At 33.6% G+C, this 19,627-nt stretch overlaps 2 protein-coding genes across 3 annotated transcripts; one reads left to right on the forward strand and one right to left on the reverse strand.

Moving 5' to 3' along the window:
• Window positions 1-9,355: 9,355 nt before the first annotated feature.
• Window positions 9,356-13,543, reverse strand: LOC11407616 (mannan endo-1,4-beta-mannosidase 4). 2 transcript variants are annotated; one of them, XM_039829728.1, is made up of 6 exons: window positions 13,332-13,543; window positions 13,108-13,187; window positions 12,052-12,246; window positions 11,816-11,935; window positions 10,883-11,085; window positions 9,356-9,987 (listed from the first exon to the last, which is right to left on the reverse strand). In XM_039829728.1, exons 1-6 carry the CDS (start codon window positions 13,447-13,449, stop codon window positions 9,633-9,635), a joined length of 1,071 nt encoding a protein of 356 aa, XP_039685662.1. In that variant the 5' UTR covers window positions 13,450-13,543; the 3' UTR covers window positions 9,356-9,632. The 2 variants fall into 2 exon arrangements, with proteins under 2 accessions (XP_039685662.1, XP_024630868.1); XM_024775100.2 differs by having other exon boundaries at window positions 13,108-13,543.
• A 3,104-nt stretch (window positions 13,544-16,647) lies between these two features.
• On the forward strand, window positions 16,648-18,851 carry LOC25484710 (uncharacterized). The gene is made up of 5 exons (XM_013613652.3): window positions 16,648-16,776; window positions 17,749-17,817; window positions 17,919-18,065; window positions 18,145-18,218; window positions 18,329-18,851. The coding sequence occupies exons 2-5, from the start codon at window positions 17,758-17,760 to the stop codon at window positions 18,459-18,461; spliced, it is 414 nt and encodes a 137-aa protein (XP_013469106.1). The 5' UTR covers window positions 16,648-16,776; window positions 17,749-17,757; the 3' UTR covers window positions 18,462-18,851.
• Window positions 18,852-19,627: the final 776 nt, after the last annotated feature.

Below are 19,627 nucleotides of genomic sequence, written 5' to 3' on the forward strand. Positions count from 1 at the left end.
CTTAGCATCCTTTGATCCGTAGATAGTGTTGTTTACTATCTCCTTCCATGGGCTTGTTCTGGGGTTAGGAATCTCTTCTCCATCGTATGTCCCAGAAGCATCCCTTCTCATGGCTTGAGCAATCACATGCTCATTGATTGTTACAGGAATCCCCATGACGTTTGATCTAATCTCAGTCCCAGTGAAGGCGAGTAGACCCATTTCTTCTCTGGTTTTTCCCTCCAAAGTAGGATCAACCAGAATCATCTGAGCTTCTTCCTGTTTAGCAGCAACTTTGTCAAACACTGAAGCTCTTACCCAGAATTGTCTGACAAGCACTTCATAAGTAGGACCGTTGAGAAGACTGAAGTAACTCATTAGCTTCTGCTTCTTGTAGAATCTTACCAAGTCGCATCCATGATGAGTTAGAGAAGTGAAATCCACTGGATTTTCCGCTTGAATGATTAGATCCCATTCCTCAATCGACATAGTTCTTCCTTTGATTTCATAAGCAGGAGTATCTATATCCATATTCGATGAAGAACCACCGGAAGAACTTGAAGATGCCATTTATTTGAAGTAGAATTAGGGTTCTAAGGTGTTTTGAGAGGATGAGAGAATGCGCTTACGTTCGCAGAGGGTTGAGAAGAAAATAGAAAGTGTTTGTTGTGAAGTGAGAAGTGTGTGAAATGACTTAGTGTTTTTATTAAAACGTTTGTAATTCAGAGGGGACAAACAAACACAGCATTAATGACAAATTTGGGGCGCGTGTAAGTACGTCAAAAAGCGAATAAAAACATCATTGCCCTTTTTGTTATACTCCAATACAAATAGACCACGTCAGAGACTCTTCAGAAAACTACCTTTTGGGTAATGGGACAGCTGTTACATAAAGTAACTGCCAACGTTCCCACTAGCCAAGCTATTCAGAAGCAAAGAATAACACTTCTGAAGTTTTAGTGCTGACGTCATCTTCAGAAGCACATTTTCCTCAGAACCTCAGTTAAGAGCTTCTGATGAACCAAAATGCTTCTGAATAAACTTCAGAACCAAACTTCTTATTCAGAGGCAAGCAATTTTTCAATCAGACACAAAATGCATGTTCAAATTTTTCTTAATAAAATCAAATCTTTCAACAGACAAAGGTTTTGTAAATATATCAGCCCATTGATGTTCAGTATCAATGAATTGTATATCTAAAATTCCTTTTTGAACATAGTCTCTGATAAAATGGTGTTTGATTTCAATATGCTTGGCTCTTGAATGTAGAATTGGATTCTTTGACAAACAAATAGCAGCAGTATTATCACAATAAATGGGAATACTGTTAGCATTGATCTGATAGTCTTCCAACTGATGTTTCATCCAAAGTAGTTGTGTGCAACAACTTGCAGCTGAAATGTACTCTGCTTCTGCTGTAGACATAGCAATAGTTGCTTGTCTTTTGCTTGCCCAGGATATCAGATTCTCTCCCAGGAATTGACAATTTCCACTGGTTGATTTTCTTTCAATCCTATCACCAGCATAATCAGCATCACAGAATCCAATCAACTTATAATCTAGGGATTTCCTATACAGGAGTCCAAGATTAGTTGTTCCTTTCAGATACCTGAAGATTCTCTTAACTGCAGTTAAATGAGATTCTCTAGGATCTGATTGAAATCTTGCACACAAGCATACACTGAATAAAATATCAGGTCTAGATGCAGTGAGGTATAACAGAGAACCAATCATACCTCTGTATAGCTTCTGGTCTACTACTGTTCCAGTATCTTCTTTGCTTAAGGTGCAGGTTGGATGCATTGGAGTGTTCATCACTTTACAATCTTCTAGCTTGAACTTCTTCAGAAGCTCCTTTGTATATTTTGTTTGATGAACATATACTCCTTCTTTACTTTGGTTGATTTGAATTCCCAGAAAGAATTTCAATTCTCCCATCATACTCATTTCAAATTCATCCTGCATTAACTTAGAAAATTCTTTGCAAAGAGATGCATTAGTAGAACCAAATATTATATCATCAACATATATTTGCACAATCAAAATATCTTTCTTAAGAGTCCTTCTGAAGAGTGTTGTGTCAACTTGTCCTCTTTCAAAATCATTTTTAATTAAGAAATTACTTAGTCTATCATACCAAGCTCTGGGAGCTTGTTTCAAGCCATATAGTGATTTCTTAAGTTTATAAACATGGTCAGGATGCTTAAGATCCTCAAACCCAGGAGGTTGTTTAACATACACTTCTTCTTCAATGACACCATTAAGAAAGGCACTTTTGACATCCATTTGATATAATATTATGCCATGATTAATTGCGTAGGATAGAAGTAACCTGATTGCTTCCAATCTTGCAACTGGAGCAAATGTTTCAGTGTAATCAATGCCTTCTTGTTGACTGTAGCCTTGAGCAACAAGTCTGGCTTTGTTTCTGGTTACTTCTCCTTGTTCATTCAGCTTGTTTCTGAATACCCATTTTGTTCCAATAATGTTCTTCTGAGAAGGTTTGGGTACCAGATCCCACACATCATTCCTTTGGAATTGATTTAGCTCTTCTTGCATAGCTAATATCCATCCATCATCTGAGAGAGCTTCTTCAACAGTTTTAGGCTCAATTATTGAAAGCAGTCCTATTAATGACTCTTCTTGTCTAAAATGTGATCTTGTTCTTCTAGGACTATCTTTGCTTCCAATGATTAACTCCTCAGGATGTGAAGATTTGTGCTTGAATTTAGGTTGAATAACCTGCTGAGTGTTATCTTGAAAGTCCTCAGAAGCACTTTCATTCTGTACTTTTGGGCTAGATTCTGCTTCTGAATTAGACTCAGCTTCTGGAGTGATTTCAGCTTCTGGACAAGATTCAACTTCTGTATACTTTTCAGAATCAGAAGGTTGATCAGATTCTGATGCATCTTCAGAATCAGTTGTACCTGCATTACTTTCACTTTGCTCTGAAGTTTTACTTCCAGGCTCTCTATCATCAAATTTTACATGCATAGATTCTTCAACACATTGTGTTTCTGAATTATACACTCTGTATGCCTTTGACCTTTCAGAGTAACCTAAAAAGATTCCTCTTTGAGCCTTGGCATCAAATTTCTTCAGATAGTCTTTAGTGTTTAAGATGTAACAAGTACATCCAAACTGATGAAAGTAAGAGATATTGAGTCTTCTTCCTTTAAAGAGTTCATATGCTGTTTTCTCCAACATAGGTCTGATATAGATCCTATTTTGAATATAACATGAAGTATTGACTGCTTCTGCCCAAAAATGTTTAGCTAAGTTGTTTTCATGGATCATGGTTCTGGCCATTTCTTGTAAGGTTCTGTTCTTTCTTTCTACAACCCCATTTTGTTGTGGAGTTCTAGGAGAAGAAAATTCATGGAGAATCCCATGTTTTTCACAAAAAAGTTCAAATGGCTCATTTTCAAATTCTCCACCATGATCACTTCTGACTTTCAAAATTTTCAATTCTTTTTCAGATTGTATTTGAGTGCAGAAGCTGCTAAACACTTCACATGCATAGTCTTTACTTTTAATGAATTTTACCCAAGTCCATCTGCTGTAATCATCAACAATGACTAATCCATATTTACTTCCATATAAGGATGCAGTGTTAACTGGACCAAAAAGATCAATATGGAGTAATTCTAAGGGTCTGGAGGTTGATACAATGTCTTTAGATTTGAACGAACTTTTCACAATTTTCCCTTTCTGACATGCACCACAAAGTGCATCTGAATGATAATCAATGTTAGGCAATCCTTTGACCAGTTGTAACTTGCTAATTTTAGAAATTAATCTCCAATTAGCATGTCCCAACCTTTTATGCCATACCCATTTTTTATCATTCATTGACAGAAGGCAAACTACCTTCTGATCAGCCAGATCAGAGAAATTTATTTTATAGACATTCTCAACTCTCTTTCCCTTGAATGTAATGGATTTGTCATCCTTGTTAACTAGTGTGCAGTTGGTCTTACTGAACGTTACATCATACCCATTGTCACAAAATTGACTTATGCTCAATAGGTTATGCTTCAGACCATCTACTAGCCACACATTATTAATTGAGATGGAGGAATTACCAATAGTACCTGTACCAATGATCTTTCCAGTTTGGTTGCCACCAAACTTCACTTCTCCTCCATCTTTCATTGTAAGGGTAAGGAACAAAGCTTTCTCTCCAGTCATGTGCCTTGAACATCCGCTGTCTAGGTACCATGACCTTTGTTTCTCTCTTGCCCTTAAGCACACCTGCATTTTTGGACAATTCAGATTTAGGTACCCATATCTTTATGGGTCCTTTTGGGTTAGCTTTGGAGGTTTTACTTTTCCTCCCTTGTACCTTAGGGTGAATGCTGAGTGGCTTCTGATCATTCAATACTTTAGGTTTGACACCTTTTGGTATTGTTTTCTCAGAAGCAGTAGCTGCTTTGTTCTTCTGATCCTTTTGTTTTGGAATTTTAGATTCTGGTTTAATCAGATTCTGATGAACAGGTTCTGATCTTTTCAGAATTTTAATCTTTTGACTCTTAGGATCAGATTTTGTCATTACCTTGATCTTAAGATTCTCTGGCTTTGATGTGATCTTAGCCTGTGAACCTGAAGCTTCAGGTTTTGACTGAACAGCAGTTATAGCATTTGTACCTTCAGGCACAAAGGTGGATTTCAATCCATCCTTGATACAATCACAGTAGCTCTTGAGACTGTATTCTTTGGATTTCTCCTCAGAATATCCAATCCCTTTGCCTTTGTTCTTGTATGTGCTGTAGATCATAGAAGCAACTTTGCTTCTGTCTATTCCAGCCATAATAAAATCATCCAAGGCAATCTCATGTTTATTGCCTGAACCTTTATCACATTTTTCTTGTAGCTTCTGACAAAGACTCTTGAGTCTATCTTCATATGTTGTTGATATGAGGTTAAACCCTTTGAGTTCTTCTTCAGAAGCTTTCAGTTCCAATAGAGTTGACTTTTGTTGTTTCATCAAATCAACATATTTTTCTTTTAAATCTGTCAACTCATTGGTTTTGTGTTCAAACAGTGATAAAAGTTCTTTTAGAGAATCAACAAGTTCTTGTCTAGGGATTTTGGAATATACCTCATTTTCATCTTCTGAATCTGATTCAGCTTCTGATACTGCTTCTGATGATACTGTTGCCACTAACCCAACGGCTGCCTTAGCATCATCATCAGCTTCTTCTTTATCAGAACCAGATTCACTATCCAAATCTTCCCAGGTCGCCATCAAGCTCTTTTTGATTTGCTTTCTGAATTTACTGGAATTGAAGCTTGATTTCTTGGATTTGCCTTTAAACTTCTCCTTCTGAAGATCAGGGCAATCAGCAATGAAATGACCAGGCTTCTTACAATTGAAGCATCCCTTCTGATCTTCTTTCTTGGAGTTCTTGTAGCTACCTCTCTTGCTCAAAAATTTCTTCTGCTTCCTTGCCAGATACTCAAGCTTGTTGGACAGCATAGCCATCTTTACAGATTGATCTTCATCAGAATCTCCATCAGGTGATTCTTCTTCAGATTCACTGGCTTTGTAAGCTTTGGAAGATTTTGAGGTCTTTCCTTTAGATGGTAAAGCAATAGATTTACTCTTCTTAGAGGTTTCATGCTCATTTAAACTCATTTCATGCACTTTGAGTGAGCTAACAAGATCTTCAACACTTAAAGTATTTAGATCCTTAGCTTCCTCAATAGCAGTTACTTTGGGTCTCCATCTTGAAGGTAGGCTTCTCAAAATCTTACTAACATGATCAGAAGAAACATAGCTTTTCTTCAGTATTTGCAATCCAGAAACTAAAGTTTGAAATCTTGAGTACATTTCTTCTATACTCTCATCATCCTTCATTCTGAAAAGTTCATACTGATGAACTAGCATCAAAGCTTTAGCCTCTTTTACTTTCTTGCTGCCTTCAAAGTTTGCACAAAGAGAAGCAAACATAGCTTTCGCAGTAGATTTGTCACTCATTTTCATGTATTCGGTGCGAGGTATAGAAGCCACAATGATTCCTCTTATCTTGTGGTGTTTCTTATAAAGCTTCTTCTGAGCAGGAGTATGTATTCTTCTGTCTATAGCAGCTCCTTCTTCATCCAAATCCAGATCATCAACTCCATCTTCCAGTATATCCCATAGCTCTTCATCCAATCCCATGATAAAGCTGTACATATTAGTTTTCCACCATGAAAACTCTTCTGGATCTCCATTAAACTTTGGAGCTTTTCCAGAGTCTGTTTTCTTGTCAGCAGTATCATAGTCATGCTTGACACTTGTGTATTTTGTAGTAGTTGATTCCTCATCTCCAGACATGTTTTTCTAATAGATCTTGAACTGTAACACGGTTAAGTGCTGTGATAACAGAGCAAGCTCTGATACCAATTGAAGGTGAAAAACACAAGAAGGGGGGGGTTGAATTGTGTTTTCTTTTTCTCTTAAAAAATACTTCTTCTGATAAAACTTCAGAAGCAGTTTGATTGCTTCTGATGAAATGATCAGAGTCAGATTGCAGCGGAAAAGAACAGAGCAGAGAAAAGAAAGACAAAGACACAAGCAGTTATCCTGGTTCCTTCCACAACACGGAAGTAGTCCAGTCCCCCTTGCACTTCCAAGGAGATTTCACTATAATCACAAAGATTACAACTGCTCAATACTTTCTAAGTATGAGACTTCACAAAACTATGCTCAAGCACACACGCAAGAGTCTTCCAATGCTCAAGCACTAAGCAAGAGACTTCTAATGCTCAAGCACGCAGGCAAGAGACTTCTAATCAAACAAAAATACAGAGAATTGAGTTTGAATTGAACACTTGATATACAATCAGTGGTGTTCACAATACAATACAGAAAAGACTCTAGACTTTGAATTTCTAAGATGTATCAAATCAGTGCAGAAATTCAGTGTGCTTTGTAGAATCAAATTGACAGAGTTTTGGCGCTTTTAAACTTATGTATTTTTCTATCAAATCTTCAAGTCTTCACTCCTTTATATAGAGGCGTGAAAGAGACGTTGAGATAATCAGCACGTCTAAAGAGTCGTTTGAAATCCTTTGATTATCCACCAGTGATCCTTTGCCTGATTTGGGTGTAGTCCTTTGAAGGATCAACTTCAAATTCATTCCCATCTTGAGTTGTACAAATTCTGCAGGCATGGCTGTTGTTTTGTCTTGTAGCGTAGACAGAAAACAGAGTAGTGGAGGTAGTGGTTGTACACTTGTACTTTGTCAACTCTATTAATGAGAGACAGGTGCTCAGTGCTTTCCATATATCCGTTGATACCTCCCTTTCAGTTCTTCGTTCTTCTTTGATAAGACTGAATTGAGAATCAGCAACTTTGAATCTTCAGTTGGATTAAAGGATCAAATGTAGCTTCTGGTGAAAATATTGCTTCTGATGAAAACTTTTGCTTCTGATGACTTTCTGCTTCTGATGACGTCATCTCTTCAGGAGCAGTTTAGCTTCAGGAGCAGTTTTCTTCAGATGCTCAGAATTTCTTTTTCTTTCCATTGTTCTTCCAAGACCTATTGAAATAACTTGAGTAGCCTTTGGTCCTGTACACTTGAACAATTATTAGTAATAACCAATTGACAATTTTTAATACCTTGTTATCATCAAAACTTAATAAGGTTCATTGTGAAACACATTTTGTTCCAACAAGTCAAAATGGGGAAAATCCATCAAATTGTGTTTGGTTCGGATGGGTAACCATGAGTATGAGTTTTGTTGCCATGCCTAGATACAAAAAAAAAAAAAAAAAGAGAGACTAAATTTGATGTGTAGTGATAATTTGTGGTTTATTCTAATTTATACCTGCTTATTTTTTTGTTGTCATTATGACGTATCCCTTGTTATACACTATTTTTCAACCCATGTTTTTATAACACCACACATATTTCGGAAGAGAAAAATAAACGTAACGTCCAATAAGAATTGAGTATTTGGTAGTCACATTTAAAAAACGGTTAAAATATAGACTTGCATTTTTTTTTTTTTGACAAGAAAATATAGACTTGCATGACAATGCAACAAGTTCAAACCAAATAACCATGTAAGTTTTTTTTTTTCAAAAAAAAAAGACGAACTTTTTGAGATGTATACATCCTGATCCTTCCTGAGTCATGTCGGGTTAAAAAATACTTAAACTGCCGGTAAAAGAAGGTCCTGGATCATTTTGGCCCTACACGTAGAAAATGAGAGCAATTCAAAGCTTGGGAACAAAAAATGCTCTCATTTTTATAAGAAGTCAAATCGATTTTTTTTGGTGGTGTTCAGGTTCAAACCTTAAACCTTGCATACATTGTTCTTACCAACTGAGTTAAGTTTAAGGGAACAAATCGAAAAATATATATCAATGAACAATGAGCTCTGGTTCAACACAATGCATGTTTAAAATAAAGACTCCGGAAAAATAACACAACAATGAAAAATATTAAATTAAAGAACGAAATTACATCAAGTTGTGGAATAACCTATACAAACGGATGGATAAGACCACCAAGAATTAAAGTTAAAAAAAAAACATTAGGTGTAAAAGATTTCAACCACCACCACGGATGAAGCTAGATCTTAGTAAGCAATTGATCAAGAGACAAAGTTTTGTTGCTGAAAATGTGAGAGTTTCTCTCCTTCAAAATGATTCAAATGCAAGACAACCAAACCAAACCACTTGAAAAACAAACGTTTAACTCTTTTTGAATATTCACAAAAAAAAAAAAAAAATCTTTTCGAATAAAATAGAATCGACAAATTATATAGCATACATACCAATATCAAGTGAAAGAACACTTGAAATCTCCAACCATTTTAAAATAAAACACCAAATTTCTTCCAAAAAAGTCACACTCCAAGAAAAGATGATTTATTGTTTCCTCATTTCTACAACCACACATGCACAACGAAGAACCCCTTGACGGACCTAGTCATCTTTGGTTGGAATCATCATATTCAAATGGATCTCCAAGTAAAATAAAAAAGAGACTTTTAAAGGAGCCACTTTATTCCAAATGAAATCCGACAGTGGTGCACAAACATTGCGGTGATTTTCAAGATTTAATAACTGATAAACTCTTTTGACCGAGTTACCTCTTTCAGGATCATGTTTCCAAACTCAATTGTCTGGTAGATTTTCCAACAAAACCACATTACCTAACAAAGAACGACACTCTTCATACCGTTTCTCCTCCCAAGCAAACAACAACATCATCCTCCACCTTCACCCATCACCCTCAACTCCCCATCATACCAACACCATAGCAAAAAAATAAAAATGCTCGATTCAATCGATACTTTTAAGATAACATTCAGACCTTCAACTGCAATAAAGAATAAAAAAGATGAAAGAGGGTCACCTTAGCGCAACCCCTTTCCAAATTGAATAATTGAGTTGGACTGCCATTCACTTAAATTGAATAATTGCTAATCCCGATTTGCAGTTTTGTACACCTGTGCAGGATGTGCTCCTTTATTATTGTAATATAGTATCTTTGATTATGTATAAAAATTTGAATAGGTATACGTACTATCTATTCAAAAAGAAGAAAAAAAGATATACTAGTATCATCCCTTGAAGCATTATTTCTTAGGCAGGCAAACACAACTCAGAATGAGCAGGAATATATTATAACATGCACATTTTTCTGAAAATCTACTATTTGATATGTGACATCTTCATAGATTGTTGTTTGATGATCTCACCAGTTGAAGGACAATTCTCAAAAACGACTTCATATCCATCTCCATAGGTATCCATCCCTTGAGATAGGAGTTGCCAGAAAATTCCACCTGCACATGAGCCTCCATTGATAGCACTTCTAGATATGGCATTGTATACTTTCTTAAAGTAATTATCCCTTATAGCTATGCTATATCCATGTGATTTTGAAGACTTTCCAAACTCTGCTATAACCAAGGGCTTTTTTAAAATAGTATTTGAGTCTTGAATATGAGCTTCTATCCATTCATCAACAAAGTGACTTTTAGCTGTTTCATTTGAGCCCTGTAACCTGTATCATTCATAATTCCAATTAATATTATGGATGCTTTAGATTTTTTTTAAAAATTATTTTTATATAAATAATTTAGAGATTATTCTTTAAATATTTTTATAAAAGTATTATAAATTGTGGATGAAAAAACATTCGAGTTGAAAACTATACATGTTAAACTACATTTTGTTTAATATGGTTGAAAAAGATTTGAAATTAGTTATTTTATTTTCAACAGAAAAGTCATTCTTCAAGAAAAAAATAATATTTTTGAAAGATTTTTCAAGAAATATAAAAACTATTTCAAAAAATCTAAAATAAATAGGTTTTGAATCAATTTTTTTTTTCTTCCTAGTAACCTAGTTGCTAGGCTCATTCACCTCAAGTGTAAAGAAGTGGAAATTTTGAGTACAAACTCAGGTCCTACTTAACAACTTTCTTACAACCAACTGAATTTTATTTACGGGTCATGGTGATGTTCACTTTATTCCAAATGTTTTTATATATATATATAAGCAACTTCAAAAAAAACTTTATTCCAAATATGATTTTATGAAAAAGACTCCATTCCTAATTGATGTTTTCTCCAAACTTCTATTGTTAGAGTAATAAATAATTATGTCAAAAATTATTTTTCATCAAACGAAACTAATAACCAAATTAAGTTCGTTCTAAATAACATTTACAAGAGTTAACAATTTAACCAAAAATGTCCTCTAAGTATAACATAGTCAATAGCCATAGGGAGATTTATATTTAGAGGTTTCAGTTTGAGCTTGAGATCTCTCACTTCTCTACACTTATGGTGTGTGAGTCTATCCACTAAACTATTTGAAGAAAAAAAATTAATTTGACAAAAATAAACGAGTTAAGGTTAATAGAAAAATTATTGATGAATTTATGTAGGATTTACCATTCATCGGGATATACATGAATGGTAGCAAAATCGATTTGAGGAATTTGATTATTGGAGATAAAATCAGTTCCGACTTTAACAGAATTGAGATTGAACTGCTTTTGTGGCGTTGTTTCAGCGTAGAACCCTTCAAGCCCTATTTCGAGCAAATGTTTGTTATCAATGGATTTTACAAATGTCGCCATCTCACGAACCCAATTCTACAATAATTTGTGCAAATTATGCGTCAATGAAAATAACAGTGATAGATATAAATACGTATTTCATACTACTTTCATCCTTAAATATAAAACTTACTCCATGTATACTACCACCAAAGTAATATTAAATTTGTCGATAATCAATGTTATGTTACGTGTTTACTCTTAAGATAGAAAGAGAGAATTAATTTATATTTCCATTGCAACATTTGTCACAAGTTGTAGAAAAATATAATCATGTTAGAAATAATGAATTCATTTAAAAATAAAAATTTGAATGTGGACTTGTAAATGACATTAAATTTAATATTATATTGGTGGTTTAAGGTTTTGATGTATATATTAAAAAAATACTAACAAAATTATTTACTTTTCTCAATCATGATTTTTGTATATTCCATAAGGTGTACTTTTAACTAGTCGTGCATCTATATTATACGTTTATTTGGCTTAATGAAGTGTATATTTTTAATGCAATTTTACTACAAATATCTTGAAGAAAAAAAAGTAAAATTAAAACATAATCTTACTTGTTTTAAGGTATAATGGCAAAATTGGTTGAATTATATCTTTATTTTCTAAAATAAAACTAAACTTTTGGAACAAAAATATAAATATAAACCATCAAAATTTAAATACATAGATAATTCCTTACGCATGTTAAGGTTGAGAAAGAGACACAGATGAAAGAGTTGTTTATAGAACTAGAAGAAACAAAAAGGAAACTGACCTGAATTGAATTTCCAGAGTCATTTACATAACGTGGTTCGTTTATAAGCTCCCAAGCGAAAATGGTTGGATCATCCTTATATAACACCCCATTTATAGTGTTATTTCTTGTCAGCACAGCCTGCAATCAATTATCCAAAGAATATTCTTACCAGACAATACCTCTATCGCCATAGAGCTAATTCAAGAAGTATATGATACCTAACACCAAAAAGAAAGTATGATATGATACCTTACCTTAACATGGTTTTTGTAGTATTGCTTAACAACGGGATGTGTAAAGAAGTCATCGTCGCTTTTGACATGTTGACCACGTTCTCTTGCCCATTGTACATATTTATGTTTTCCTCCCAAAGCATTCCAATTATTCACCAAGCCAAGTATAAGTTGCACTCCGTATTTTTTTGACTCTGATATCACAAAATCTAATCCCTACATACATATGCAAATATTATTAAACGAAAATTCCAACTATGATGTAAAAATATCGTGGAATAACGGGAACAAATTTTCAAAAAAAATAACACACTTTGGCCATTGCTACCTAACGTTTGCTGCATCAGGAAAATGAAAACGTGCAGTTTCTATTGTTAGAGTTCATCGGTTATAGTTCTGGAATTCCTAAAGTTTTGAAGATTATAGTATGAGATGAGATTTATGGATGTTTACTTGGTAGCAATATATTGCAGTCTGAGACTTGTTCAGAATTTCGTTTGCATAGTTATTAAGACCAATGAAGACTATTTTGCAAATGATGTCTTGTAGGAAAAACAGAACCATATATTAAATTGAATATGTTAGGAATTTTTTCTTCATATAATTAAACTTTGAAAATACTTGATAACAGTGATAATTATCAATTATAGATTAATAAAAATAATTTAAAAAATATATTTTTGGACGACAGTGAAAATTATTAGTTTTTATAAAAAAAAGTACTAAAATTAATAAAAGAAACCGTAGCTCATCTCATATACTAGTAATCTTTACTTTTTTGAGGGAATATACTACTAATCTTTACACGATCATAATTATATCTGTATTCATATTTTATTTAAAAATCCTCTAAAAAATGTTCGTAAACTAATTTTTAAAACATTCTTGCTCTCAAAACGTTTCAAATGTTTAAAACACTTTTTTTTTGTGGCCAAAATGTTTTAATTGTTTTGATTACGGAAGACAAGCATTCGTGCAACGTTATGAAAACCACCACAAACGGTTTTTAATTTGTTAATATCATATCAAACATGAACACATCAAATTAATTAAAATCAGTATAGTAAATAACATTACCCTGAAGACATTTTCATCGTACTTGCCAGGAGAGATCTGAAGAGCTTTATAACCTCCATCGTTGCAAGCCCATGTTCTTCCTACATTTAAACCATGTCGAGAAGCTTGTTGGAAATTTGAAGTGACCTTAGAACTTGTAGATGGGTCAGATGCCATGATCATTAACCAATAGGAATTGAATCCATTCACATAGTGTGTCTTTCCATTCAGAATAAAATGAGTACCTTTTCTTTGAACGAAACCGCCACCAACGTTAACTCTTTTGCTGTTCCCATGTTGAAAAATAACCAAAGCTGATATGAAATAAATCAATAGACTCAATAACAAAATTTTGAACCCCATGCCTCAGTTTCTGAATCACAAATAGCCAAAATATATGTAGCTCACTTCTATAGTCTCGCGAGTTAATTATAAATCCTAGAAAAATTGAATATATACAAAATTAATATGTATATGCACAAAATAAGTAACTGATGAAACTTTTTGACCATACGCAATATCTATATTTGTTTCTTTTATTAAATAGTAGTTGATATTACAATTAGAAAGAAAAACAAAATACTACCAATTAAAGAAAAGAAAAAACACGAAAGCATGGTCTTCCCAAAAAGTCTCTCATTGACATTTTCTGGAAAATTTCTTTTAGAAGATCCAACTCGCCAAAATAAAAGAGACCATGAAAAGGAAATAAGGGTAAAAAGAGCAAAATCGTCTCGCATAAAATATGCTATGATTTATTGGCCAACCTATCTATTGTTGGCTTTAGGTTCTGATGAATATTGGATTTAAAAAAAAAGTAATGATTTTACGATATCGTAATCATCTTAGATTTTTCTTTAGAAGTTGTGTTTTAGTGTATGTGTTTGTATATCAATTTACCTAAGTACTCCTTGGTTCTATCCTGCAAGAAATTCGAATCATTCTCTTGAAGCTCACCCTCTTCATCATAAATGATCTGCTTGTCCCACCAATATTTCAAAACATCTCAAACGCGTATTTGAAATTTCAACAAAATCAATGAATTTTTCGTCTTTATTTAAATATTATTTTCTTGTGTCTTTGTGAGCTTAACTTAGTTAGTATAAACAATAGATAATATATGCAAGGTTCATGGTTCAATCTCCAGCCACCACAAAAAAAAATGTTATTTTCTTGTTAGAGTCTCAAAACATATTTCGAGTGATTAACTTTAGGAATTCAAATGGGTTTGAGAAAGAAGGAGCTAAATGTTAATTAGGCCCTAAAATATAGGAGCAATGATACACAAACAACCCCACGTGGCATACGCCTTGTACACCCTTCCATTTGACATTTTTTTTATTAATTAAAAGAGTGGTGATTCATGTACACCTCCATGTGACAATACACCTCTTACACCCACACAAAATCCTGACATGTGGCAAAGAAAAGGGAGAGGAGATGAAAGAGTAAGTATGGTTGTGAGATGAATTTACCAAAATGTCATTAATGCATGGGGTGTACAATAGGGTGTATGATTAAAGGGTGTTCATATAACATTTTCCTAATTAAAAAGGAGTAATTTTGTTAATCAAGAAGAAAATGAGGGGCAATTTTGTCCAACACTCATCAACTTTCTAATTCTCTTTTCTCTTTTTCTTCTCCTCACCGGCCACCACCACAACCGGCCCCACCCACCACCGTCGCCCACCGTCGCCGACCATCTTTCAGATCTTGCCAAAAGTTGTTAGAATCACTGCCTTTCTTCCTCTCTCTCATCGATTCTTCTCTCTTGCCGTCGTCTACAACCTCCTTCGCCGCCATCATCGTCGGGTCACCATCATCTTCCTCCTCTCTTTCGCCTGATTCGTCTTCTTTCTTCCTCTCTCAGACTCATTCTCTCCCCACGATCATTCTCTCTCCACCGTCACCACCACCATTCTCAACCGCCGTCTCACCTTCTCACCACCACCGTCGCTTCAGATCCGACACCATCCTCTCACCACCGCAAACTCAGAACCCATAAACAAGAGGAAGAATAACAGAACATATTTGTTTATTTTACTGTGGTTGGTGGTGTTTGAGAGGGAGAGAGATAGGGTGATTGGAGGTGGCCGGAGGCAAGTGGAGGTGGCCGGTGGAAAAGGGAGGGTGAGAAAAGGAAAGAAAGAAAGGATGGGGGGGGGGGGGGGGGGAGAGAGAGAGAGAACAGAAAAAAGGGAAAGATTCTTCTTCTTTTTTTTTTGGAATAAAAGAAGAGGAATGTTATATTATTTTATTATATTTTGAAAAAACTGCCAAGTAGCAGTGGTACGGGGTGGATGAATTAAAAGGGTGTTCATCAATTTTTACCCAAAATATAGTCCTCAAAGTATATAAAAATGGAGTTTGTATGGTACACCAATAAATTAAAGTGTATGGAGCTCACTCATTTTTAATGTGAGTAGTGTTATTTCATATTTGAACATCTATTTGCTTGACAGCTAAATAGAAGAAAAATATGTATTGGCAAAAAAATTAAGTAATAGAGAGAAAGTAAAAATATAATGGGTGTCTCAGAGAGAAAGTTGTCACAAAAATTGTTATAAAATGGTTGTACATATATTATGCACTTGTTATGCAATGCCCCTACCGATTGAGTTAACCTCATGGGGACAAGTGTATCGACATTTATTGCTTAAATAAATAAACTAACAATCATTTTATGAAATAAAAAACTATTTATCGGCTTTTACATTTTAAGAAATATAATTTCATAACAGAAAACATCATTTATAAAAATCATAATAATATATTTTTTTTACATTTTGTCATGAAAAATATTCGCTATTATGAGTAATAAAATTGGAAAGAAGTGAAATATATTCCAACTACACTTTTGGTAAATAAGATTTAATTATTATAATTTTAAATGATTAAAGTAATTTAAAAAAAACATTTAACTATTAATTCAAAGATCGAGTGTACTATACATGTTGAGATTTTGAGTGTCTCGTAGAAATTATCATATAAAAATAAGAAATAATCTTTAAAGTATATTAAATTCTTCATTTTACTTTGCATATATGAAAATATGTCATATAAACCCTTAACATCTTAATAACATAGATTAAAGTGGTCCCCATGAGCATAGTTCAGTTGATAGGGACATACATTATTATATATATAAGGGATGAGGTCTGAACCCCGAACACTCCTAACCTCTAGACTACTTGACAAAAAAAAAAACATAGACTAAAGTGACAAATTTCATATTATAGTTTAAAAATTGTATTACATTTATTTATCTTTATAGACTAAATTGGTGAGAAAATTTAATAACTAATTGATAATTTATTCTAGTTTATAATTGCCCAGTCCTTTTATTTATTCAAAATATGTCATATTAACCCACCTATTATAACACTATTTTTCACCCACTTTTTGTTTATAAAAAAATAATAATAATAATAATAATAATATTTTGAAGAGAAGATGGAAAATGTACGATCAATGAAAATTAGTGTTACACTAACGTCCAATAAAACTTGAATATTTCCCAATATGCAGTTTCACTGTCACAAGAAAACGCGCGCATTTCAAATTGTGATTGGGAAAATAAAGCAATATATTCAAAACTCATTCAGAGTTGGAATATTTTGAGATCGCTGTTTCACTGTGCTACAATCCTTCACTTCTCTCACAACTTGGAAATATCAGAAAATCTAACCGGTAAAATCATCTCAACCGTTTTTCATCTTCCTCACTCTTGCATTCATAATAATTCCAATCCATCTCAATATCTTATTAATTCATGGATCTTCACTTTTTACTCCGTTAATTAATGTTTTGATGATTAACGAAGCTTATTTCTCAATCAATTCATCATCTATATGATATAAGCATTCTGTTTCATTTCTATTTGGTTTTTGCATTGGAATTAAGTTCTGATTCTGTTCAATTTGTTGCAGTTGTATCATCAATAATTTTATCTTATCTTTTCTTTTTTCGAATCTTCAGATTTTGTCTGTTAATGCTATGTTAGGGTTCAAATCTTAAGATTTTGCTTTTGATTTGGTATTTTTTTCTCCCGTTTTTGTTTAATTGATGAATTTTCTACATGTTATGGTTACGTGTGTAAGTTTGATTTTAGATTTTAAGTATTTTTGGATGAAACTCTCTAAAAAGAATTTTGTAAATAAATGTTATGTAGTTTGAAGATAAACTTCTAGTATAAGTTTGAAATGAATTTTAGTATCTTATTTCTTTTTTTAAATTTCTGATTTTAGATTGACTTATTTGAGCTTATCTACTGACGTAAGTTTTGTGAGACGGTTTTGGAGAAAAATAAGAAAATAGCTTATGACATTGTTCCTAAGTTGTTTCCAGCTTACTTTCATAAGTTCTCCAAGATAACTTAAGAAAACAACTTAAGAGTTTATACAAAAACAGCTTATTCCCTATTTGGAATTTTGCTTATTTGAGCTTATCTACTAGCATAGGTTTTGTGAGACTATTTGAGAGAACCTATCAAAACAACTTCTAGCTTATACGAACACAATTTAACTATTTTATCTTTGCTATTGAAATAGCTTATACATAAGCGCTTATCATGATAAGCGCATGTACTATAAGCTGCAAATTTTAGTGGACAAAATTAATGTCAACTAGAAATTATAATTGAAACTTGTTTTATACCTGTAGGCTTAACCAATGTCAGCTCAAAAAGGAAGCATGGACAGTGGAGCTTCAAGGAAACGTATGAAACCTGGGGTAATTGTTGTTTTCGCCTTTCAATCTTTTTCTTGTCATGAATTTACAGCATTTCAAGCATTCTTTGATGTTTAATTTGCTTTTCTTTTCACAATAAACAGGTAGTACAAGAAAAGTTTGGAGATGAAGCAGAATCGCAGATTGTACTTGTACAGGAGGAAGGATTTGAGACTAACCAAGTTGGGTCTGAAGAAATGGAGCTCAATATTTCTCTTGTTCTTGAGAAGATTGAGAATTTTACCCAGAGGGTAGCTATATAAAGTTACACTTACACTTACCCAGATGAATGTTAAATCTTTGAAATGTTTAATTGTGGATTTCATGTAGGTATCTGAGCTCTTGGAATCAGGGAAAACAATGTTTAAGGAGCTATGCAATGAATTTGAAGAGAAACTGATTATGTGAGTAATGAAGTTACCATTGAACATTCAATGTTTAAACTATCTTTCACTTAAATATTGTTAGTTTTTGACTTTTTATGGTGTGATTCTTTTAACTTTCAAATAAGCAGGATTCACAAGGAGCAGGTTGAAAAATGGCAGGAAGAAATCAAAGAACTCCGTGCACTCGATGCCTCAAATGAGGAAGCCAATGCTCTTCTGCAAAATGCTCGATATGTACTTCAGCTCACTCGTAATGATTAGTCAATGTAATCGCCTCATGTCATATCTAGGTATATGCATAATCTCTCACCCCCCTAAACATTAATAATCAGGTAAAAAGTATACTTTGATAGAAGAGGTGTGAATGTGCTAACTCTGGGAATACTTGGGCTTTCTTGGATCATTAATATCCAATTCATTTTTATTGGGCTGTGCTTGACTGTTTATCATTAGATTAAACTTTACTTGAAAATATGTAATCATGAGTCATGACATATGGTTAAAATTGTTGGAGGTATGGTGATGGTAATGACAGATAAATCTGTAGCATTTTAGCTTGAGGGATGGCATTTCATGAACACGAGTACAGGACCGTGTTTCTTGAATTCTGTAAGTGCTGCATGGTAAAAAGATGCAGTAGTAGTCCAACCTTTTCCCCCCAAAATGTTATTTTTTTTTTAACTTGCCTTTGTTTGAATTCAACTTGCTTGACTAATTTGTTGATGATGATTTGAGCTTTGCTATAGCCTGGCATTTTTTAGAGGGTTGATATTGAGATGTTTAGTAGCAGGTTTTCCAACGTCTACTGATTAAGTGAAAATTTATGAGGTTTATAATATGTCGTCTTAACCTTTACCTGGAACCCATTAGTGCACTGTTAAATATAAGTTCTTTGTTAGTGAACATTGAATTAATTCAGTAGATTTCATGTGTGGTAATATCATGTTCCAAACTTCTGAGTGGGCTGTAAATAAAATATACAGCAATGTTGGTAGATTTAAGTGATGATAAAGTTTTTTCAAAAAAATTAAAGTGATGATAAAGCAAGAATTATATAACTAAAGGAGATGAATATACACGATCGACAGACTCAGTTGAATTTTTGAGCGGTTGTACCATTTCATTTCAATTTACTACTGTATTGTAATTTATAATTTCTACCAAGGTTCACTTAATTCACTAAGTCAGCATCTTTAAAAGTGGGAAAAAGTTATTTGGAAATTCTATATATTCAATGGGAGAGACTATTCTGAACTAGTGCTTATAAGCAATGTAGGGGGCAGGGGATATCTCCAAAGTTTGGATCAAAGGGTCTAAAATGAAAAACTGGGAAACCATGTCAAGGAATTGGGGTGTTAACTGGCAAAGCTTGAGCTATCTAAATGGTCAGAGCCTGTCCTTCAGAGTCCAACTCAGTAATGGAAAGA

The sequence above is a fragment of the Medicago truncatula genome, chromosome 1 (assembly GCF_003473485.1).
Source record: "Medicago truncatula cultivar Jemalong A17 chromosome 1, MtrunA17r5.0-ANR, whole genome shotgun sequence".
Lineage (NCBI taxonomy): Eukaryota > Viridiplantae > Streptophyta > Magnoliopsida > Fabales > Fabaceae > Medicago > Medicago truncatula.